Source organism: Lontra canadensis, unplaced genomic scaffold, assembly GCF_010015895.1.
Source record: "Lontra canadensis isolate GAN:19392208 unplaced genomic scaffold, GSC_riverotter_1.0 scaffold29, whole genome shotgun sequence".
NCBI classification, from domain to species: Eukaryota; Metazoa; Chordata; class Mammalia; order Carnivora; family Mustelidae; genus Lontra; species Lontra canadensis.
The window spans coordinates 2338649-2361566 of record NW_022631023.1 but is presented as its reverse complement, the minus strand read 5'-3'; the positions used below and the strand labels follow the sequence as shown (position 1 = coordinate 2361566).

The window sequence follows — 22918 nt, the reverse complement described above, 5'->3', positions numbered from 1 at the left end:
GGCCTTGTCTTGTTCCCAATGTCACTATTCGTAGATGTAAACATTTGGTGACCGAGTTCATTCTGATTCTAAATCCAGTTTCTGGGGGCGCCTGGGTGGCTCCGTGGGTTAAGCCTCTGCCTTCAGCTCAGGTCATGATCCCAGGGTCCTGGGATGGAGCCCTGCATTGGGCTCCCTGCTCAGTGGAGAGCCTGCTTCCCCCTCTCCCTCTGCCCCACCCCCCCGCTTGTGCGCTCTCAAATAAAATCTTAAAAAAATAAATAAAAGCAGTTTCTAAAATGCTTCCCAACTTTGTTATGAAAATCTCCAAACACGGACAAAATAGGAAAAACAGGCCAACACCTGTGTTCTTGCCCCTGGCGTCCACCTTTGCTAACATTTTGCTCTATTTGCCCATTACTACAGGTGGTTATTTGCTGAATCAACGTCCTGACGTTGGGACACCTCACTATTGCCCCCTTTGTAGTTGTTTCCTCAGGGCGAGGGTACTCTTTGGCATCCAGTGTTGGCAAACTAACGTCCGTGGGCCAGATCTGTAACGCCACCCGCTCCTTTTTTATTTTTTTTTTTTTTTTTTTTTAAAGTAAGCTCTATGCCCAACACGGGGCTCAAACTCACAACCCCACGATCAAGAGTTGAGTGCTGCACGGACGGAGCCAGCCGGCTGCCCCACATACCCCCTGGTTTTGAACACAGAGCTTTCCGGTACACAGCCTGCTCGTCATTTATGGTCTGCGGCGGCTCTCGTACCCGGTTTGGCCCCTAACTGAGAATATGTCTTACGTGTGTAGGGAAGGGGAGTCCTGACTGCTCTCCTCAGAACCTCGCGCTCGGAAGGCTGGCTGCTGTCCGGAGCGTGGATGTCAAGAGGGCTCCCGCCACGCAATGAGAGCGCCTCCCTGGGCCAAAACCACTTGCACAAACAGTGTGGCTTGTGGACCTTAAAAATAAAGTTATTTTGCCAGCTAAAAGGGGTTTATTCAGGAATAGCAGAGCATTGTGTCTGGAAACAAGCGAGCTACCGAAAAACCATTGGCCAGTCCGACCAAGGCGAGAAGCTTTGTTTTCTGCGGACGGAGGAGGAAGTTGGAAGAGGCCGTTGTGGACATTAGTTCGCCGGAGAGGAGCACGAGGTCAGGGCTGCCTGCAGCGGCGGCGGATGTCTCATGGGGGATGCAGGAGGCAGCTCTCCCCTTAGGGACCCTCACCAGGGACTCTCCTGTGGAGGGCTCCTCCGCTGAGCCTGGGTTGACACCTGCCCTGTAATCGCGGCGGGCCGCGGCCCCCCTTCTAGCTTCCCAGCTCCACGTGGGTGAGGGTCCCCCGGCTGATTTTCACAGGCTGGTGAGGGACACCTGCTCTCCCTCTGGGAGCCTGGAATTTTGGAACGAGACAGGCGGAGGATCCCCCTCGGTGGAAGCCTGGGGCTGACCTCTGACCCGCTCCGGACTACACAGCATCGCACGCGTGTCACAGCTCTTTGCTGCGAATTCACAAAATGCTGTGATCCCACCGGGAGAAGCTTCTGGAAGCCCCTCCTCGCCTCACTCAGCAAGCCGTTTCCGGTGCTCCTTTTGCTTTAACACATCACAGCAGGAGTCCCCCTGGCACATCAGGGCCCGCGGGCGCTCACGGGGGTCCCTGGACACACAGCACTTCAGAGCGACTTTGCTGGCCCCTCGCGCGCACACAGCGCTGCTCCAGCCTGGGAAAGCCGCACCTGCCCGCACTGCAGCCCGCACGTCGTCGCTGGGACCTTTCAGCGCTCCCTGCGCGCCCGGGTTCCCGCAAGCTCTGGACGTCGCACCCCGCCCCGCCCCCGCCGTCCCGCGAACTGTCCCGCGCGGGCGTGCGGACCCAGAGGCGCGGCTTCAGGCCTCTCTGCCCCGTGGCCGGTGGCCTTTCATCACCGCGGGCGCCCCCGGCTCCCCTTGTCGCACTTCCTTCCCCGAGACACTGACCACGACCGGACGCTCCACCGGCCGCGCGGAGAAGCCCGAGGGCGCGTCCCCGCCGCGCGTCCCCTTCCCGCGCCGCCCGCGCCCCGCCCGCCCGTCCCGGTAGGGCCCCGCCCCGCTCCCCGGGAAGCTCTCGGTGTCCGGCTGCCGGCGGAGGGTCCGCGGTTCAGGCCGGGGCCGGCACCGAACCGAACTCCGGCCGCTCTCGCTCCGCAGCCGCTCCCCGGCGCTCCCGGGCCCCCCGTGAGTCCTTTACTGGGTTCGTCCGGCTCCTCCCGGCCCGGCCGCGCGAGTCCGACCCAACGGGAGCACCGGCCCAGCCGCCCTTCCCCCTCCGTCGGGGCCGAACTACGGTCCAGTGACCGTCAGGCGCGCGGACGCTTCAGGGCGTCCCTTTAATCCCGAGCGTCCGAGCGAACCGACACCCCGCCCGGCAGGCGACGCCGGCATTGCGCGGCCCGGCCGCTAGGCGGCGGTGCAGGCGGCTCCGGAGCGGCCGTCGCGGCCCTGTGACGTCACGAGCCCCGAGCGGAACCGACGCGCTCCGTGACGTCATGCACCCGCCCGCGCGAGACCGGCGCTGTCGTGTGACGTCGCACGCGCGCACCGGTGGAAAGACGGGGTGGCGGCGGGCCGGGGGTCCGCGGCGTTCGCCATGGTTCCGCGCGTGCACCTCCCACCCGAGATCCAGCTGGCCCAGCGCCTGGCGGGAAACGAGCAGGTGACCCGGGACCGGGCGGTGAAGAGGCTCCGGAAGTACATCGTCGCCAGGACTCAGCGGGCCGCAGGTTGGCGCGTGGCTGAGTGGGCCGGGGCCGGGGGGGGCCGCGGGGCGAGGGGCGCGGGCTGGCGGGGGTGGGGGCGCGGGAGCCTGGGAACCACGTGGGCCGCGCACGTGGCCAGGGCCGCGCGCGCGGGGCCTGCGGGGGAGCCTGTCCCAGCCCGGTTTCCTGCCCGGCGAGCCCCTGGCGCCGCGTCCCCGCCGGGCGCCGCGGAGCCGGCGGCCTCCCGGGACCCCGATCCCGCCTGCGCCGCTGCCCGCGGTTTGCGCTTTCGGAGCGGCCTCCTGCACTTCCGGGAGGCGGTCCGAGTCGGGCGGCGGCGGACCCCGCCGGGCCCAGCGCAGCCTCGGGTGGACGGGGCGCTCGGACGCGGCGCCGGCAGGGCGGCCCCGCGAGCGGCGTCCGTTAGCAGCGCAGTCGTGAGCCCCATCCGCCGCCTGAGTCCGAAGCGCTGGAGGTCGCCCCAGCCCGGCGGGAGGAGCCCCCCGCGGGGTCCTCTCCTGGTGCTGAAGTCCGCGAACCGCCGCCGCAGAAGCCCCCGCCGCGCGCAGCTCGGGCCTCCGTTAGTGCGCCCGGTGCCCTTGTATGCCCGCGCGCCTTACCGTTTGCGGGAGTTAAGTTTCCCCTTTGGAGTTGGAGGCAGACGCGGACAGGGCACGAGCCCCGGCGCGTCAAGCTGAACGAGTTGACCTGTACGCAGGAGACCACACCGTGTCCAGCGTCTGCGCGGGCACCTGGGACCCGGGATCCGGATACTCGGGGTGTTTGCTGAATCATGAGACGGCCCTTACGGGGGGTACTTAGAGCCCCAGGCAGTGCGGGGTGGGGGGGCCCGGTGTGCTTCCCGGTGGAGCACTGAGCTAAGGCCGGCTCCGCGTCCCTGGCGTAGTGTGGCCCTGACAGTTGGGTGCGCTTTGCCTGAGTGTTGCTGGTGCCGCCGCAGGTGGTTTCACTCACGACGAGCTGCTGAAGGTCTGGAAGGGACTGTTTTACTGCATGTGGATGCAGGACAAGCCGCTCCTCCAGGTGAGTGTGCGGAGGTCGGAGCTGCTGGAGCCCCATCGTTGGTGCAGGACAGAGGGCCCGTGGCTGACCCTCTCTCCAGTGCAGCCAAAGGCACTGAGTGGAGTTTTACAGCTTTGACACTTTGTTTGCAGTCAGAGGGCCGGGGCCCATGGTTCGAGTGTAGGTGGTGGTGCTAAGGGAGCACCATCCGAATGGGTGTGTGTCCGGGCACCAAAATGAGGGACGCGGAGGGACAGAACCCAAGTCTGCTGAGAAAAGGGTTTCTACTGCGAGGTTTTTTTTTTTTTTAATTTTCTAAAAACTAGAGTATTTTTTAGAGTAGTTTTAGGTTCACAGCAAAATTGAGAGGAAGGTACAGAAAGCTCTTGTACAGCCCTTTTGTCCACACGTGCACAGCCCCCCCCGGCCCCCCGAGCCGTGCATTCGTTATAGGTGATGAGCCTGCCTGGCACAGACCGACCCCCAGAGTCCATAGCGGGTGTGCGGGTTCACCCTGAGTGTGTGCATTCTGTGGGTTTGGACGGTGTGTGCTGTCACGCACCCCTGGGACAGGATCTTACACAGGGCTGTGTCACTGCCCAAGATGCCATCTTTTTTTTTTCTTTTTTTTTTTAAGATTTAGGGAGCCGGTGTGCATTGGGATGGGGGCGGGGAGGGAGAGAGAATCCCAGTCCGACTCTGCACAGCGTGGAGCCTGTCACAGGGCTCAGTCTCACGACCCTGAGACCATGAACTGAGCCAAATCCGAGAGTCAGACGCCCAGCCTCCTGAGCCAAAGGCAGAGGCTTAACCCACGGAGCCACCCTGGCGCCCCGAGAGGGTACATCTAAAACGCAGAGTCCTGTGCTGTATTCAGTGCGCAGTAAAAGGCGGCTCTGGGATGGTCTGTTTAGTAAGTGCCCTAAGGGATGCCCGGCACAGTGACGCAGTGACGGAGGCAGGCAGCGAGCAGTTTCTGGGGGTCCAGTTTCTCCCAGCTGCTCAGGGCGCCCCATTGCTCCTGGGCCCTCCTTCGACTGTCAGCCTCTGTGGCTCGAGGCCTCGGTCGTGGGGGCAGCGGCTGCCCGTGGTTGTGGGGTGCCGCTGTCCGCTCCGGCTGCGGGAGGAGGCCTTTCACAACAGTGCAGTTTGCAGACCTGAAGCACGCGGGGTTGCGAGGCTGGCGGGAGCTGGTTCTCCTGTGCCTGAGCTCGGGGGCAGTGCGGGGGGAGTGCGGGTGTCTTTCTGTTCCTACTGCTGCTTGTGAGACCACGTGTCCTCGGGGTCAGAGAGTGTTGTTCTTTTCTCTTATGTGTGCGTGTGTTTGCTGCTCTCTACCCAGGAGGAACTAGGGAGGACCATAGCCCAGCTTCTGCATGCTTTTCAGACGACAGAGGCACGTGAGTACCCTGGCCCCGGGAAGACCCTTTAGGAGGGGCACAGCTGCCCAGAGTTGGCTACCAGACACGGAAGGCTTGCGTTCTAAGACAAGGGGCAAGCAGAGGTCCCTTTCCTGGCTGGCATTGCAGGCGCTGACCGGCGGAACCCTGCTCCACGTGTCTGGCCGCATCGAGTTGTTTATCTTGCGTGGACCCAGCTCGAGGCTGAAGGGCCAGGATCTAGTTTTTAAAATGCAGGTGGACATCTCGTGCAGTGTTGTCGAGTTGCTGAACCGAGTCATCTGGTGGCGGCGTTCCCCTGTGAACACTTCCCCGACTCCTCCGTGTTTTTGTCCTGCCCGAGATCCGTAGCCCTCAGCCCTGCTGTCTGCCCGCTGTTGTCCCTTGGGCATCTGTAGGCATCTTGATATCAGACTCTGGTCCAGTTGAATTAAGCTTCGGGGGGTGGAGCCCGGGCACCTCCCTCTGACGCTCAGGGTGGGGGGCAGCCGGGGGTCCCACACCTCTGACATAGATGGCTGTGGCCGTTGCCGGTGGGGCCCGTGGTTACGCCTGGTGGGTAGGTTTGGTTGAGTTACAGTTAGTAGGTAGAGTAGTCACGGTGAGAGACAGTGACTAGGGTCTCAGTCTGGGAGTGCGTCGCTGGCATCTGAGCTGTCAGTGGGGGTCCGTCTGCCGTAGCGTTCCCCTGTGAGAGCCTGCAGAAGAGTTTCTGGGCTCAGCAAACGGCGGCACAAACCGATCACGCGCTAACAGTTGAATGGGTCATGGACTCACTGCCCGCGATCATACCGTCTGACCAGCCCTTTGCTGTTGGAGAAACTTGTTACGGATCAGAGAGGCCCCGTTTCTTCCCCAAGGTCAAGGCGCGGGCAGGGCTGGTTCCCCAAGGCCTCTCTCCTGGGCGTGCAGGCGCCGTCTTTTCCCGTGTCATGGCGTGTGCCTGTGTGCGTGTCTGTGTCCCCATCTCTTCTTAGAAGGACACTAGTCACGGTGTAAGGTCCACACTGGTGACCTCATTTTATCTTAATTAACCTTTTGAAGACTTTATCTTGAAACAAAGTCTTATTCGAGGACCTGGGGTTGGGGCTTTGACATGAATTTGGGGGACACAGGTTAGCCTATAGCACCGTGTGTCTGACCTCCTGTTATCGGGAGGGTTTGTGCCTATTTGAGTGCCCGGCGTGGGGGTCGGGCAGGGGTTCCAGCCAAGCCAGGACGGGGAAGAGCCGGCCCGTGGGGGTCAGGCAGGGTTCCCTACCCCATGTAGGGGAAGAACTGACCCATGGGGGTCAGGTGGGGTCTGAGCAGCAGCTGCTCGTGCCGCTGGCTGTGCCCGCTCCGTGCCCGTTCTCCGGGGGCGCCGAGGTGGAGGTCGGAGCTGGGCTTGGCTTTTCTTTCTGAGGTTCCCCCAGCCCCATCTCTAAGCCTCGTTTGTAACAGCTCTTCTGAGTGCGACAGACTGGACTGAGGACCCCAGAGGCTGGCCACCTGGGATGTCCTGAGCAGCTTTCTCCGTGCTTTCTCCCCTTGCTTCCCAGGGCGACTTCCACATCCCCCCGTGATTCTCTCTGACCTTTTCCCCTTCAGAGCACCTGTTCCTGCAGACATTCTGGCAGACCATGAACCGCGAGTGGACAGGCATCGACAGACTACGCCTGGACAAGTTCTACATGGTGAGGGGCCGCGCTCCGCTTCTGGGCCCCGGGGAACCAGCGGGGCCGGGGGAGCTGGGACATAGCCCCGAGTGCTGTGGCCTCTGGGCCTCTCCTGCCGTGGCAGGGCGGCCCTCCTGGGGACTGACCCATACGTCTCATGGCCTGTGAGGGGGGGGAGCGCAGGCCGTGGCGGGCGCGCAGGGCTTGGGTTGCCCGGTGTGTGCCCCATCTCCGAGGGTAGGTGAGCAGGCAGAGAGCTCAGGACTTCAACAGCACAGGTTCGGGTTCAGAGGAGGAGGGTCAAAGCCGCCCACCTGAGGAGGACCAGGGCTGCAGGCTTGCCCCCTGCTGGAGAAGCCACGAGCTCGTGCGTCCAGCAGACCTGCTGGGAGCTCTTGCCCCAGCCATAGGCCCTCATCCACTTGTGGGCGCACAGGTGGGAAGGTGCTTTTTGCTGGGCGGGGATGGATGGTGGAGCCGTTGTGTGCAGAATCTCCTTTCCTTCTGCCGCCGCGCTCCTGAGAGTTCAGGGTACTGCGTGGCCCTCAGGGATTCGGAGACTCCGGATCCCCACCTGCATTTGATCGGCACCTGTTCCCAGGGCGTGTTCACTGGGGCTTGCTGTCTGCGAGTGGGTGGCCCAGCGGGCCGTGGGCTGGGCCTCACTGGGGATGGTGCCTTTGGGGCTGCAGTTACTCGTGACCTGCCACTGGGATCGGCTCCCCGCCCAGACGTGGCCTGGGGTTCCGTGGACACTGTGTGTCTCAGGTGTTGGGGTGAGCACCAGCTAGTGGGTGAGGCATGGAGCTCTGGAAGGGAGGGACGCTAAAGCCTCTGGGGCTGGGGGCAGGGGCCAGGCTGGGCACGGCCACACAGCGCAGGTTTACAGACGTAGGAATCTCCGTGAGGTGCCATTGCTGTGTGCGTGATAGGATGGCTTTTGTTGCTGTGGGGGGGCTTTGGGACCGCACCCACCAGCACAGCCTGCTGGAGAGGCCAAGCCTCCAGCGGCTGCAGGCACTGGGAGTGGTGTCACCGGGGCCCCTCGTGTCCCGGGGCACATCTGATGGCCAGGAAACCCATCCCCACATGCATCCTCGGTCCCTTTACACTCGCGGACCCCACTGTGTGCACGGCTTCCCATCTGGACGGAAGGAAAACCGGCTGGAGAAGCTGTGAGCCGTGGTCAAGGGGAAGTGGGGCATCGTGGGGCAAGGGTCAGGATTTGTTGTAAAGGGTGAGCTTTGAAAGGGGGGAGTTTTGCCTCTGGGGATGAGAGAGGAAGCAGACACGTTTGTTGTCTGTTGGGGAGAGCAGTCCGTCAGAAAGCTCAGGGGAGCCTTTCCCCAGGACCTCAGCCTCCTCGGGGGGACAGGCTCTTTGTTCCCTGTTCGCACTCCTGAAGTGATGATTGTTGCACTTGGCTTTCATTCGTGACCGCGGTTGCTCCCCGATGTGTCTGCTGTGAGCCCTGAGTCCTGGTGCTCTTGGAAGGCGGGCGCACCCCAGCCTGGGGGCGCTGACCTGTTCTCTGGACTCGGTGTCCCCTCTGCCAACAGCTCTTGGGGGCCTTCTGTGCGCTCGGGGCCACAGAGATGACCGGAAGCACGGGGGGTTCTGGGGAGGTCAGGCTGTGCCCCACTAACGAGGGTCTCCGTCCATGCCACAGCTCATGCGGATGGTCCTGAACGAGTCCTTGAAGGCCCTGAAGACACGCGGGTGGGAAGAAAGGTAGGTACTCGGGGCCCGTCCAGAGCGCGGCCTCTTCTTGCAGACGAGCGTGTCTTGGCGCTGGGGGCTGGGGGCTGGGCTCACGTGCTTCTCCCTCAGTCCCTCGTCAAGGAGAGGTCCATCTTCCCGTTAACGGGGGACCCGATGGTGCTTGACGTGAACGTGTTTTCAGAATTACGGTTTTGTGTGTATATTCACAGAAGTGAACGTTTTCAGCCGTGATGGTAAGTTCTTCTGTGAATCCAAACTGAGTTTTCTCGTTATTATGGTTTTGTTTTTCAGTATAACTGGTGTATAGCTGAGGTGCTCTTTTTTGTTGGTTTTTTTTTTGGTGTAACGTGGCGTATTTCGCTCCGTCGTCAGTGGCGTGTGCCTTGGTTCTAGAAACACGTCATCCGGACTCGTCGCTTTTGACAGAGGTGCTTGTGGGGGGGGTAGCCCGTGTCCCCCAGACGACGAGGCTTGTCTTTTTGGCCGGCCTCGGGCTTCCCCTGGCCCCGGGCTGGCAGGGCTGTGCCGAGCCCGAGCTCCACCACCCTCCGGGGCGCCCGCTGGGGCAGGGCCGGCTTAGCCGGGGCTCCCCATGGTGGCGGCCAGCCTCTCCGCGTCTGGGAGGTGGCCCGAGAGCCGCCGCACCAAACGGGTTTCTGAGTTCACGTTTTGAAGTTTTTTTAATTAGTTTAAAGCTTCATTTTTTTCGTTTTTTTTTCTCATTATGAGAGTGACACGTTCCCAGTAGAAGGAACTCAGAAAACTTTTGTCAGACGTCGAAGGAAGACGCGAGCCCCCACCGACAGATCTCTGGGATGCCGCCGTGCTCCGGGCGGCATTGGTGTCGGGGCAGACCGTTTGCAGGCTGCTGTGGTTTCCCTGAAGACACGCCAGCGCCCCTCGTGTCCGTGCCCTCTGTGTGCTCCGGGGGGTGGTGGCGAGGGGAGATAGACTTGGAAACGGCACGTTTGGAATGGTTTTGTAATGAGGCTGGGTACGCTCGACCGGTTTGTTTGCAGTCCGTGGACACGAGCACCCGCGCCGGCCCAGGGGCTGGGCTCCAGGAGAGCAGGGTGTCCTACTTGCCCCTGCCCCACTTTTTCCTACGTGGAACAGATCGGCAGGAGCAGCCTGTAGTTCCCTGGGGTCTTCGGAGTTTAGAATTACTACGAATGACTTTTTCGGGGGCCGGATTTTCACCCTTTCGTTCCCGCGAGCCAAGCCGCGGGGGTCTCACTGTCTCAGGATGTAGGATTCGGTCCCCACGGGTGGCTCGTGCATGAGCAGAACCGGAAGCCGAAGGGACGTTTTATTTCTGTTAACGCTTTTGGTTTGTTCTTAAAAGAGTAGTTCCTTTCTCACTGCTGGTGAGGGCTGCAGAGTGAGCCTTTGGGAGAACCCGGGAGTCTCTGATGGGCCCTTCGAAGCGGCTCTCTGTTCCCATAGCCTGTCCCCGTTCCCGCACAGCCGGGTAGCCCTGCTTGGCTGGTCAGCGTTTGCTAGTGTCACTGGCCTGGGAGGAGGCTCCCCTTTCCTGAGCCGCAGACGGCATCCTCCCTTCTGTGCTGGGGCTGGTGAAGCCGCAGTGCTGTCCTGTGTGTGCCCCCCGCAGGGCTCGTTACACACCACTGTGTCTCCGGTTCAGGTGTGTTACTCAGCGTCCCCAGGCTGTAGATCAGCAAAGACTGGTCACCAGAGCTCTCTGACCCGGGAGCCCCAGGCCTCTGAGACCACGGACACCAGCACGCTCGGGGACAGCAGATGGGGCTGGCGGACGTGGCCGGCCCGGGGCCACATGCTCTGCCGCGGGACCGGGAACGCGGCTCTCCCCCGTCTCCGTGCCTCGCCTTTCCTCTGCCCTGGTGTGCCCTCCTGGACAGTTCCCGTGAGGACAGGGCGATGCAAGATGCCGTGGTGTAGTCTTTTGTCACACCAGGTCTTTGCCCTTACACTTGGGGTCCGCGCACACAAGGGAAGGCGTGTGTGAGCGGGTGCGACGTGTACACGCCCAGCCCTTATAGCGGAGGCGTGTTCTCGCCACGCTTGTGTTGCCGACGGTGGTCCCGAGTCCGTGGTTAGGAGTCCTTTGTGCTGGAACGCACCCAGGTCACCAGGTCACCTCCCGTGGAGGTGGGGAAGCCGGCGAGCCGGGAGGCAGGGCGCTGGCCCGGGATGGCTTCGCTGTGCCGGCTCCTCGCCGGCGGGGGCGGCCTGCCGCACTGGCCACTTTCCGCCCTCAGGCAGATGGAGCAGCTGCTGGAGCTGCTGACGACGGAGATCCTGCACCCCGACAGCCAGGCCCCCAGCGGGGTGAAGTGCCACTTCCTGGAGATCTTCCTGGAGGAGCTGAGCAAAGTGGGCGCTGCTGAGGTGAGGCCGTGGGCTGCAGGCGGTGGCCAACCCCTTCCCAGGGCTCCCGCACCAGGGACCGAGGCAGCCACCCCTCCTTATCTCCGTAGCTGACGGCGGACCAGAACCTCAAGTTCATCGAGCCCTTCTGCGCCATCGCTGCTCGCACTCGGGAGTGAGTGGTGGGCCGTCTCCTCCGGCCTGGGTCTTCTTTCCCTCGGCTTCTCAGGGTGCCCGCCTGGGGGGAGTCGCTGTTCCCTCCCGGGGAGAGAGGCGGGGTCGCGTGTGTGTGACGCGGTCGCCGGAGGGGCCGCAGCGGGGGCGGGGACGGGTGGGGACAGGCGCCCAGCCTGACGGGCCCGCTGGCGCCTGCTGCCCCCCAGCCCCCTGGTTTTGCATAACATCACTCGGGGCGTCTTCGAGGCGATCGTGGAACAGGCCCCGTTTGCCATCGAGGACCTTCTGGACGAACTGGATGCGCAGGAGGGGGAGGAGGGGACGTCGGAGGACGAGGAGGGCGAGCGGGATGCACCGTCCGCGGAGCCAGGTGAGGGGTCAGCGCAGCCGTGGTGACGGTGTCCGTTCAGGCCGGCAGGCTCCGGTGCTTGCGGGGGGCCCTGCGGTCGCCCCCCCAGCCCTGTTCTCAGGATGCCGTCCTGACTCCCGCTGGTCTTTGGCCTACTGTTCCCCCCACACTCCCACCTCTGCCCTGCTCCCCCCTCCTCTCCGGTCCCCGCCCTCCACCGGGCCCACCCGGACTTCCCCGTCTCCACCCAGTCCCCCTTGCTGGGTTTCTCCACAAGGTGTCGTACTTTTTGGCATGAGTCACTCGAAATCACATAAATTACTTGTTTATCGTTCGGGGCCTTTTCTCCCCACCGGATGTCGGCTCTCCCGGGCCAGGGAGTTCTGTTGGTCACAGCTGCGTCCCCAGTGCTGGGAGCGACCCCGGCACAGAGGAGGAGCCCGCCTGATGGGGGTTGGGGGGAACGAGGGAGCGGTGGGTCCTCCCACAGGGAAACGTGCCACGGGTGGTGTCCACTGAAGGCCTTCGGGGTCAGGGACGGGCGCCCGCTGCTGCTGACGGTCTCGACGCTAACGTGGCTCCTTGCGGGGCGTGGGCTCATCCCAGGGGGCCCGTGGACTGGGTCGTGGCCCGTGGCTGCAGGGGTGCATCAGTGCGCCGGTTTCGGGACTTCTCCCTGCCACCTGTTCTTTTTCTTGGTGGTAAAATCCGCATCATGTAAAGTTTACTACGTCAGCTTCTCTTTTTCTTTTAAGACACGTTTGTTCAGCGTCTGGTCAGACGGCTGGCTTAGCGGTGGACAGCGCGGGCAGGACAGGAAAAGCCCACGATAGTCCTCTGGGAACGCGCTGTGTTGTCCGCAGAACTGAAGCGGACGCTCCGATGCGCTCGGTCACGCATCAGTCCTCGAGGCCTTTGCTCTCCCGCTCTCGAACGTGTCCTCTCCGCTGCAGCTTGGCCCTGCCGCCACGGGGCGTGGCTGAGGGTCCAGGTCTCTTGGAAGCCGTGGCTAGCCTGGCTCCCTCCTGTGGCTCCCCCGCCCCCGTGGCCGCCCCCGGCTCTGCTCTCCTGCTCAGCTCTGTCCTGGCAGCGAGGAGAGCCTCCTGCTGCAGCCGGAGCCGCCGTGGCTGCCTCGGTTTCGTGGTTTGGCACAGGACTGGCCTCCGCCCCCACGGGCCAGAGCCCCTGCCTCCAAAATCCGCTCCTCCCGGGTCCAGAGTTGCAACTGCCCAAGTCCTACCACCTCCGCCTGCCGTGGAGTCGCTCCGTCATCACCAGCTCCGCTCATTCCTGCCCCGCGGCTGCCGGCTCACCCCTGGGAATGCCCTCCACGACCGTGGTTGTCCTTCCCACCAGGCCACCTCCATGCCTACCACCGAGGTTTCCAGAACCACTTCGAGCTCTGGCTGGAGGAGGCCGTCGCCGTCTCTGGCTTGGATGGGGCTCTTGTTGCTTCACGACGACGTATTTCTGAGGGACAGTCTTGTCTGCCGAGCCACTGTCATCAGATGCTGCAAGAGCCGGGCCCCTCTTCTTGCCTTTGCCTCCTCGGTCCTGTCAGTCTGTCCGTTTTCCCGTAGTGTTCGAGAGCTCTTCGCTGCTGCTCTCCCGCGTCTTAACGCCCCCATCAGAGATCTTTTTCATGGTGAAACGGGCGCCAGGCCTTTGAGAGTCTTCTCTTGAGACCGCTGTCTTTGGTTCCACGTCTTCCGTCCTCCTCGTGTGGCCTCGGGGACAGGGCTGTGTTCCCCTCCTCTGTAGCGGCATAGGTGGCAAACCCCAAGCCTCTGGGGCACTCAGTGCTCAGGTCTCTGACCCTGCGGTCCGCGAGGATCCCCGTGCTCGGAATGGCTCCGACTCCCAGGGCTGGTTCAAGAGCTCAGACCTCCCACGAGCTGCGGCGGTGGTCCAGGCTCCGGGAGACTCCGACTTGGGGCGGCGGGGGGCGGGGCCTTGGCCAAGCATTCCCTGGGGTTGTCCCCGGGCGGGAGAGGAACTGATCGTGTGTGAGCGTTCACTGCGTTCACGGGCTCGTGCAGCCGCCACCGCCGTTCGCCTCCAGAACTTTCCAGCTTTCCACTCGGAAACACTATTCCCCGCAACAACCTGTCCCTAAGCACCTGGCACCCACCTGCGCCTCCCTGTCCCTGTGGGTCTGACTGGTCTGGGTCCCTCCTGTGAGTGGGTCACACGCTGTTTGTCCCGTGGCTGGCTCATCTCACTGGCCACGGTGTCCTCGAGGTCCGTCCCTGTCACAGCATGGGCCAGTTTGTTTCCTCCTCCTAGGGTTGGGTACTGTCCCACCACGTGAGGCCGCGTTGTGCTTATCTACGCGTCCATCAGGGCCCCCGTGGGTGCTGCCATGTCCTGGCTCTGGGGAGTAACGCGATAAGCACAGGTGAGCAAGTGTCTCTTGGGGACCCGGCTTCCAGTTCTTGGGGGCCGGTACCCAGACGTAGGCTTGTGCGGTCACGTGTAATTCTTAACATTCTTGAGGGCCTCCCACTGTGCTGTTCCCACTGCAGCCGCATCTCTCCGTGAACCCGCCCGTAGCACGTGGGGGTCCAGCGGCCTGTCATGTTGCCAGGAGCCACCCCCATGGGTGGGAGGGGGTATCTCCCTGAGGTCCCCGCCGACTGGGGACGTGGAGCGTCTTCACGTGCCCGTCGGCCATCTGTCCGTCTTTCTGGAGACCTGTGCGCTCGAGTCCTTTGCTTTCGGGGGGTCGCGTGCTGTGGAGTGCTGGGAGCTCGGGCTGCCTTCTGGGCGCTCCAGCCCTGTCCGTCCAGGACTCGCAAGTAGCTCCCCGCTTTCTGCAGGCGGCTTTCTGCATCGCGGCTGTTGGTGCGCAGAGCGGGAACTTCCATCGCGTTCAGTGGGCGTGTTGTCCTGCCCCGTGGGTCTTCAGTGCCCTAAGAGCTCATTGGTGCAGCTGGTCTCATGAAGGTCTTGCTTTGTGCTTTTGCTTTTTCTTTTTAAGATTTTATTTGTGTTAGAGTGAGGGAAGGGACAGAAAAAGAGGGAGAAGCAGGCTCCCCGCTGAGTAGGGAGCCCGATGCGGGGCTCGACCCCAGGACCCTGAGATCATGATCTCAGCTGAAGGCAGGGCAGAGGCTTAACCTACTGAGCCACCCAGGTGCCCCTGCTCTGTGTTTTTTTGGGTGTGTGTTTTAATTTTATTTATTTATTTGTTAGAGTGAGAGACCATAGTCCGGTAGAGCAGCAGGCAGCGGCAGAGGGAGAAGCAGGCTCCCCGTGGAGCAAGGAGCTGCTGCGGGACTCAACCCCAGGACACTGGGATCATAACCTGAGCTGAAGGCATGATCTGAGCCACCCAGGTCATGATCAGATCGTGATCAGACCACCAGATCATGACTGAGCCACCCAGGCGTCTCTGCTCTGTGTTTTTAAAAAGAGTGTTACTAAGTTCTCACACGGAGGTCTTGTATTTCCTTTAGGTTGAACTTGTGCTTGGGTGGAGGACCCAGTTTCGTTCCCTTCCCTGTGGTCTTCCAGTTTTCCCAGCACCATTTTTTGAAGAAATTGCCTTCCCCCGGTGAACATTCTGGAACCCTTATGGAATTTGGCCCTATGGAGTTAAGGGTTCCTTTCTCTTGCCGTCCGCTCCGACAGCCCTGCTGGAGTGTTTCTAGGTGGCTGTGTGCACCCCCGTGCCCCCCGTGTCCCTAGCATTTCATCCCGCCATCCTGTGCGTCTTGCCCGTCCTGTCCCTTGGCCTGAATCACCCCGACAGGCAGATCCAGGAGCCTACTGGTGGGCCCACGGAGCCTGCCTGCGGCCCCGCCGTCCTCATTCTCTGTCACACTCGCCTGCCTGTTGTCAGTCCATTCTGCAGGCAGTGACACAGAGCCCGCAACGATCAGAAACACTGTCTCTCTGGCCCTTTGATCTGGCCTGCGCGGTGGCTGGACCTGGCTCCCCTTCTTCCTTGATTCTGGGATTTCTGACCCTATAGCGGCTTCGTGAGACATCCGTGGGTCATCCCTGCTAATTTCACCATCAGGACGATCGCTCCAGCCCGCCTGCCTGGGGACGTCTCCTCCAGGGGCTCCTCGCCCTCCTCGAAGCTGCCCTAGCCGATAGCCGTGCCTCTGCCCAGGTCGTGCGCCCCGGCACACGGGCTCGTGGTTCCTGGGTGTTTGTGCCCGGGTGCTGTGCACGCTGGGCAAGCATGCTTGAGTTCATGAGGGCCCTTTTGTTCCAGGCTCCCCCCGTGGGGCTGCACCCCCCGACAGGAGCGACGAGTCGCTGGGACGTGGTGAGGACGCCGTGGGCCCTGTCCTCCAGGTGGGTGGCCTGGGCTCGCGGGGGGCAGGCATGCCGGCCCCTCCTGTGCAGCGGCCGGGAGGCCCTGAAACCGGGGCGGGGGTGGCCGTGGGGCTTGGGCTGCGCTGCTGCTCAGCGGCCCCGGGTGTGCTCTCTGCTTGCCTCGTGGGGCACAGGGCAGAGTTGACGGCATTGCCGGGAGTTCGCCTCGGGTCCTGCTTGGGGTCAGAGCCCAGCGGGAGCAGACTTGCTGGGAAGCTGTGAACGTTGGTTACTTGTTAAATTAGTGAGAACGAAGTGTATTGGCTTAAATGACATCTGTCAAAATGAGAGTGACGCGTGCTCTTTCTGCCGCTCTGACGTGGCTGCTGGAGGGCGTCGTCACAGAGGCTACCTGGCCGGGGTGGTCCCCTCGCAGGGTGGCAGCGGCCCCAGGGGCACGTTTGCTGCCTCGTGTTGCACACAGCGTTCGCGTGTGCAGAGGGGGCTCGGGGAGGGGAGGATGCCTGTGCGTGTCCTTGGGACCCACCGGAGGATCTGCACCCGGTCCGCACCTGGTTCCTGGGTCCTGGACCGGGAGGTGACCGGCGTCTGTCCCTGTGCTGCAGTTTGACTACGAGGCCGTGGCCGGCAGACTGTTCGCGGTGGCCAGTGAGCAGAGCACCCCTTCCCAGAACCGGAAGCGCCTCTACAAAGTGATCCGGAAGTACGTTGCCCTGAAGGGGGCAGGCGACGCCCTCCCCTTCCCCTTGGAGTTGCTCTCGCTCTGCCCCACCCTCCTCCGCCCCACCTGGCTCCATCTCCCGGCCTCGGTGCCTCCATCCTGCCCTCGGAACCCAGATGGCGGGGCAGCGTTGAGGGTGGCCTCCGGGGCAGCCAGTGGGAGGGCCGGTCCCCGCTCATGCGGAAGCTGCGACCCTGGTGAGCACCTGTCTCTCCTTTCAGGTTGCAGGACCTCGCGGAAGGTGAGCATCTCAGGCCGAGACCCTGGCCTGGAGCCCCGTCCTCGTCCTGGGCACACTGCCTCCCATGGTCGCCCTCCCTGCGGGGTCCGTCGCTGCCCAGGCGGGGCTCTCTCTCTGGGAGAGGGTCCTGGGGGGCTCTGCGGCTTATCCTTGCCCCTCTCGGTGGCTCTCGGGTCCGGGTGTGCCAAATCCCCAGGAGGCCTGACGTCCAGTGCCGGTCCCCAGAGCAGGGGCCTGAGAACCTGCATGTCCCGTGAGTTCTGTGGCCTGCCCTGTGGCTGGTCGGCGGTGCCGTGGACGTGGCCCTCCCGCTGTGAGAGGTTTTAGACACAAGCAGCATTGGGGGCGGTGGTTGATGGTGTAAGCTTGCACAGCCGCCACCGTGTCTCTGCCCTCGGTGTTTTCCTGTCCTTGTCTCGTGTCCTCCCTCCGTCTGTCCCCACAAGGTCCTTGGGCACTCAGGTTCAGTGTTTGTTGGTAACATTTTTACGCGGCGGTGTGCATGAACACCGTGTGTGTGTGGTGGGGTTTCCACGCACAGAGCCCCGTCGACGCGGAGAGCATCACCATGGCCCCTCTCAGCCTTAGCCTTTTTAGGGAATCAAGGACCAGGGAGCGTGAGGGCTCTGGGACCTGGCTCTGGCTGGCGGCCCACCTCCTACACAGTCCGGAGCCGCTGGCGGCTGCCTGGGCCCGAGCACGGGGCCATGGGGCACGGAGTGCACGGCGGTGGTGCCCGTGTGGCTGTGCGCGGCCCCGACGTGCACACCGGAAACACCCGCCCTGCCTTAGCTTCCTGGCGGCCGGCTTTGGTCTATAGGCACCTTCCCAGAGGATGACATACCGGAAAAAGCCTACAGGAACCTTCGAGACGAGGAGCAGGAGAGGAGGCCAAGGAAGCGTTTGCCCAAAGCCAGGTCACAAAACCATCCAGGTAGGACGGGCGGCGTCTGGCGCTGTTGGGGCGTTGGTATTTGCGGGCTCTGCTTTGCTCTCCCCTCCCTCCCAGCTTGTCCACAGGACTGTGGTTAAAGCCCTGCTGCGGCTGCCCTGCGCGCACTGCCCCATGGGGCCACGTTGCTGTGCAGATGGGCTGTGTGCGAGGGACCAGCAGGGCAGGAAAGGGCTGCGGAAGAGGGACAGGTGTGGGCCCAGCCCTGGCTGAGAGCCCTCCTGTGTCGCCCGCGTGTGCTTAACGGTCTTGGTCTGGGGTCTGCCCTTGGCAGGGTCTCCTGACTTCACCCTGGTTCTTTTCCTGCCCGGGTCACCTCCACCCATGTTGGCTTACGCCTGGGCCCTCGCTGTGCTCACTGGCCTGTCCCGTGGCTCTGTCGTGCACCAGGTTGGGTCCGCTCCGTCCTGGGTTCGAGCCGGCCCATCCTCTCAGTCTCACCTTCGCAGCCACTTCCTGTCAAGTCTGCCGGCCTGCTGGCTTTCCTGCGGGCTTGCCCGGGTCAGCCTGCCAGGTCGGGAGCCAGCACTGTCTCATGTCTGCCTGATGGCCATGGGACTTGACGTCCACACTGGCAGGGACACTCTTTTTTTTTTTAAAGATTTTTATTTTATTTTATTTGACAGAGAAACAGATCACAAGTAGGCAGAGAGGCAGGCAGAGGGGGGGGGTGGGAAACAGGCTCCCCACCAAGCAGAGAGCCCGATGCGGGGCTTGATCCCAGGACCCTGAGATCACGACCCGAGCTGAAGGCAGAGGCTTAACCCACTGAGCCACCCAGGCGCCCCTGGCAGGGACACTCTTGTTGGCGCGGGCGGGTCTGCCACCGAGGCTGTCGGGTCCTCTTGTGTGTCCTTTGTGTGGTCCTGGAGCTGGCGCTGCAGTCAGAACGGAAGTGGGGTAACCATGCCTTGACGGTGCCTCGTTCATGTGGCCTTGCTGTTTTAGGGAAAGGCAGGAAGGAGGACTCGTGTCCAGACCCAAGCTCCGGATCCAAGAGGAGGATGAGGCGGCGGCGGCGGCGGCGGCGGCGGGGTTCGGGGGCTGAGCCCGTGGCACCCCAGGAACAGCGTGGGGGCCCAGGCGGGAGAGGGGCTCAGAAGAAGAGGCGGCGGCTTCGGGCTGGGGCCAAAGCGAAGGGGGCCAGATGCCAGGAGCTACAGACCGAGCAGCGGCTGCTGCAGGGCCAGAAGTGACCCCAGCAGGCCCAGCACACGCAGGGAGGTGCTGTCCCTCTGGCTTCTTGCGCTGAGTGGTGTTGGGGCACAGGGCCGCAGGGCCCTGTTCCTGAGATGGAGGACACGGACTCCCACGGCTCTGACGCGCTGTGTCGGCAGAGGGTCGGGCCCCAGAGAGTGTGGACGCCTTGCTGACCTTGGTCAGGCCAGGAAGCCCCCGGACATACAACTGCTTGGCAGACCGCCTCCCTGGGCCAGGGCCTGGCCGGATGTGGGAGTGTCCGTGAATAAAGTGCTGTGCGGCTCTTAGGAGCAGGGTGGCGGCCAGTGGTGTGACCAGACAGGTGCTGGTTCCCCAGTCGTGTTTGTATCTTGTGTCCATCGTGTGGGGAAAACCGTTTTTGCGTGTGTCAGAATCTGGGAGAAGGAGCCAAGCGGTAGCTGTGGCTCTGTGGGCGGCCTCCTCACGAACTCGTGTCCGGGGCCATCGCTGAACCTGTACTGTGTCAGCCCCGTGGCTTGGGGTTGACGTGTCCGAGGTTGGGGGGGCGTGGCTTGGGTTGACGTGTCCGAGGCAGGGAGGTCGGCTTGTGGGACTGGGAGGCAGAGACCCCAGTGCGCAGCCCCACTGTGCCCCTCACGGCTCCCCTCAGCCCCTCGATCCTGTGTCAGCCCTGCCGTGGGTCCGGGGAGGGTACTGAGTGGAGCGCCGTGCAGAGCCCCGGCGTGAGCGCGGGCGGCAGTGCTGCGTGGGTTCCTGGGGACTTGCGCTTGGTGCCGCGGTGCGGTCAGGCCTGCGTGCGTGGCAGGTAGACGCCGTCTGGGTCAGCCGGCCTGGTTACTGCTGGGCTGAGGCCCATCCAGGCCTCAGCTGCTCGGTGGGGGGTGCCCACTGGCCATCGCCTGTGTTGCAATAGGAATTCTCCGCCCGGGGCCAGCTGCCTCTCCAGGGGGCGGGAGGGCACGGCCCAGCCCTGCTCAGGAGGGGCTGTCGAGGGCAGGGGTTCCCTGGGTCTGTCTGGTTTTGCTCTGAAGCTGCTTTACTGGCATGCCCGCTGGGCTGTCCCACGGCCTGTTTAAAGTATAGCAGTCAGGGCTTCTCTGGCTCTGGCGCCGCAGCCCGTTCATTTTCACTCATCCCCAGGAGAAGCCCCATGCTGGGGGCCTCCTTCAACTTGGGGAGAAAGCCTGTGGGAAGCTCTTGGGCCGGCAGGAGCCCCCAGCGTGGGGCGGCGGTGAGTTACGGACCACAGGGCTCTGAGTTGGTCGTCCCTTGGAACAGCTGGAAGGTCTAGAACAAACAGCTTTTGTTCCCAGTGACTCACATCCCAGTAACAAACGTCATTTACAGCTTTGTGGTTAGTAGCCGCCCTGCATCAGGGTCTCTCCTGGACACGCGCTCTGGAGCTCAGCGGTTACCTGGGGGCATCTGGGGACCCGGTGCCGCCTTCGTGTTGGCACACATAGGCAGGACGGGGGCTTCCGCCTGGTGCCCAGAGACGGCCGTGGTCTCTTGGCTACCAGCGCCAGGTCACCAGAGTTCCAGCCTTGTTCCCGCGGTGGCTTGCTGAGGGGTCAAGGACAGCACCGCCTTGAATCACCAGAGGGCTTGTGTCAGCCCTGGGGTTCTCTGAGTTGGCTTCTCAGCAGACACCACTGCGGACTCTAAGTCCCTTCCACTTTGGTTAGCCACGACCAGGAGGGAGTCAGGTCTGGGTGGGGTTGGGAGGCAAAGTCAGGGGCAAAGAGAACGTCAGGGATGCAGCAGGGGGGTCTCGGGGCCGAGGGCCGGCGGGCGAGGAGGGGCTGGGGTGCGGGAGCTTCACGCAGGGGAGTACCCGGCTGGCCAGGGCAGTTTGCCCCAGGCCCTCGGGTAGTGGGGTTGAGGGTGGACTTGGGGACAGTCCTGCCAGCAGCCCCAGGTTGGGTTGCCCTCCGACCTATGGCTTGGGTAGTGCCAGCCTTTTCACATGCTGCCTTATAAAAAAATAGCCTCTTAATCACTAGGGGTCTGGCAGCAAAGGACTGTCCTCATTCCCAGCCCAGAAGTTCACCACGTGGGCGGCAGGGAACAGAGAAGACCCAGCCGCAGTGGTCGGTGGACCGCCAGGTGGGCTGGGGGGCGGATGCAGGGGGGTCCTGTCCCGGGGCATGTGCCCTGCAGAAGAAAGAGGAGGGCCCCAGGGGGCGTGCACGTGCTGTTCACCCGCCCCCGTCAGTGTGGGGACAGGCTCCCCGGCCCAGCCCGCAGCCCGTGAGGCCCAGCTACCTCCCAGATGGGAACGTTTCCTCAAATGACCTTTCTGCTGCGAAGAGAACTCGGCAGCCAGCTGACCCCAGCAGTGGGCGGGCTCGGAGACTCCGCTGAAAGGGGCCACTTGGCATGTGAGTTGGGCTGAGTTTCCCAAACCGGATTTGGCTGGAGGGAGCTGTGCCAGGCGGGGCCTTGTCTCGCGGCAGCCTCCGTTGCCCGGGCACCCTGAGACTTCGCTCCGGAGCCCGGTCTCACGGCTCACTGGCGGCTGCCATGGCACTTGCCTCTCCGGGGGGGCTTGTGTTGCCCGGAGCTGCCGATCAGCCGGACGTGTGCGCACTGAGCTTGCACTGCCGGCGGCTCTGTGCCTGCGGGGGCGTTGCCTGTGGGCGCGTGTGCGAGGCCAACGCGCGGCTCCGCCCGTCTGTGCACGTGAGCCCCCTACTCGCCTGCTTCCGTCCAGGGGCTGCTGTCCCCACCTCCCTGCTGTACCAGGCCTCCGTCCTCTCTCCCCACCCATTTACCTTCATCCGGTCCGTCGCCCGCCCTCTGCGGGAGAGACAGAACCGGGGCAGGGCTCTCTGTAAAGTAACTATTCCCGCTCGTGTTACCCCATGGTGTCCTCTGCTCCACGGCGTCCTCGCCTATGGTTCTGTCCTCCGTGGAGTAGCCTTGTTTGCAGGGAGCCCTCTGTCTTTGTGTGGGTGAAGGGTAGGGTGGAGGTCGAGGGAGGGCAGCCCCGCCCTGTTGCGTGGCCTCTGGGGCTGTCCCCTGGCCCCCATTCACCCCCACGTCCTCTCCCTCATACCCACACGTCCCTCTGGGACCTGCCTCAGGGGATGGGTGCAGTTCCCCCTGCTGCCTCTGGGGGCGCCCGTGGTCCTCGGATGGCATCTCTGGTCCCTCCCCGCACGGTCAGCAGGAGTGCTGGCCCCCGTCTCCCTCTGGCCAGTGGTTAAGGCCCCATCTTGTTCTTTTTCTTGAACACAGGGTTGGACCCTGCAGCTGTGGCCTTCTTGGCACTGTCCCCGGTGCCCCGGGTGGGTGAGCAGGACTCTGGGTCTGTCCGACAGGGTGGTTGCCTGGATCGCCACCCAGCCCTGTCAGCCCAGCGGCCTGGCCGGCCCCACAGGTGACGCCAACGTGGGAGCAGCCGCCCAGGCCCCTCCCTGCAGGTCCTCCACACTCGTCCGTCCTGGAGCCTGCAGACCTCTCACGGCCAGTGGCTGGGAAGCCAGCCCTGGGAAGATCGCGCACCCCTGCCCGGGGCGCTCCTGGCTGCCGCTGCCGACCTTGAAGGCAGAGTGTGGAGGCATCCTGCCCTACGCACTTGGCACCTGGGCCTGGGGAAATCTGTGGGGCCTGTGACTCCAGGGCTTGTGGCCCTTCCTACCTCTTGGAAGCTTCTAGATTCGTCGGGGCGGGGGCCGACAGTGCAGGCAAAGGAGAAGTGTGGCCCCTGGGGCCTGTTCGAAGCCAAGTTTGGGGGTGGTGGTGGCGGGTGCCCCTGCTCACGGACCCAGCGCTCTCCTGTCTTGAGGGGGTCAGTGGCAAAGGTGCCCTGGCTCCTTCTCAGGTGGGTCCCTGACTGCCGCCTCTGCCTGCAGGCCGGTGTCGGTGATCTCTGACCTCTCCACCCTCCACGGGGCTGTCCCCGCTGCCGCCGGCACCCCGCATCTGGAGACCCAGGAGTGTGGGTGGAGCCCCAGGCTGAAGGCGTGGGGAGCCAGTCTGACCTGCCCTCCTTTCCCGGGGTGGTACGGCGGAGCCCCGAACTTCAGGGTTTGCCCTTGTGTCCCAGCCCCTGCCTCTGCCCCTCATTTGCTCAGCTGGGGAGCCCGGCGTGCTTGACAGGCCCCACACAAGACGCAAGGAAAGGGAG

General features: G+C 63.4%; 1 protein-coding gene across 1 annotated transcript; it reads left to right on the top strand.

Annotated features, from left to right (window-relative positions):
* Window positions 1-2547: 2547 nt before the first annotated feature.
* RRP1 (ribosomal RNA processing 1) lies at window positions 2548-18865 on the top strand. The gene is made up of 13 exons (XM_032865220.1): window positions 2548-2746; window positions 3684-3766; window positions 5088-5145; window positions 6736-6821; window positions 8473-8534; window positions 10766-10895; window positions 10985-11049; window positions 11258-11421; window positions 15626-15708; window positions 16296-16393; window positions 16633-16652; window positions 17473-17586; window positions 18553-18865. Exons 1-13 carry the CDS (start codon window positions 2614-2616, stop codon window positions 18798-18800), a joined length of 1344 nt encoding a protein of 447 aa, XP_032721111.1. The 5' UTR covers window positions 2548-2613; the 3' UTR covers window positions 18801-18865.
* Window positions 18866-22918: the final 4053 nt, after the last annotated feature.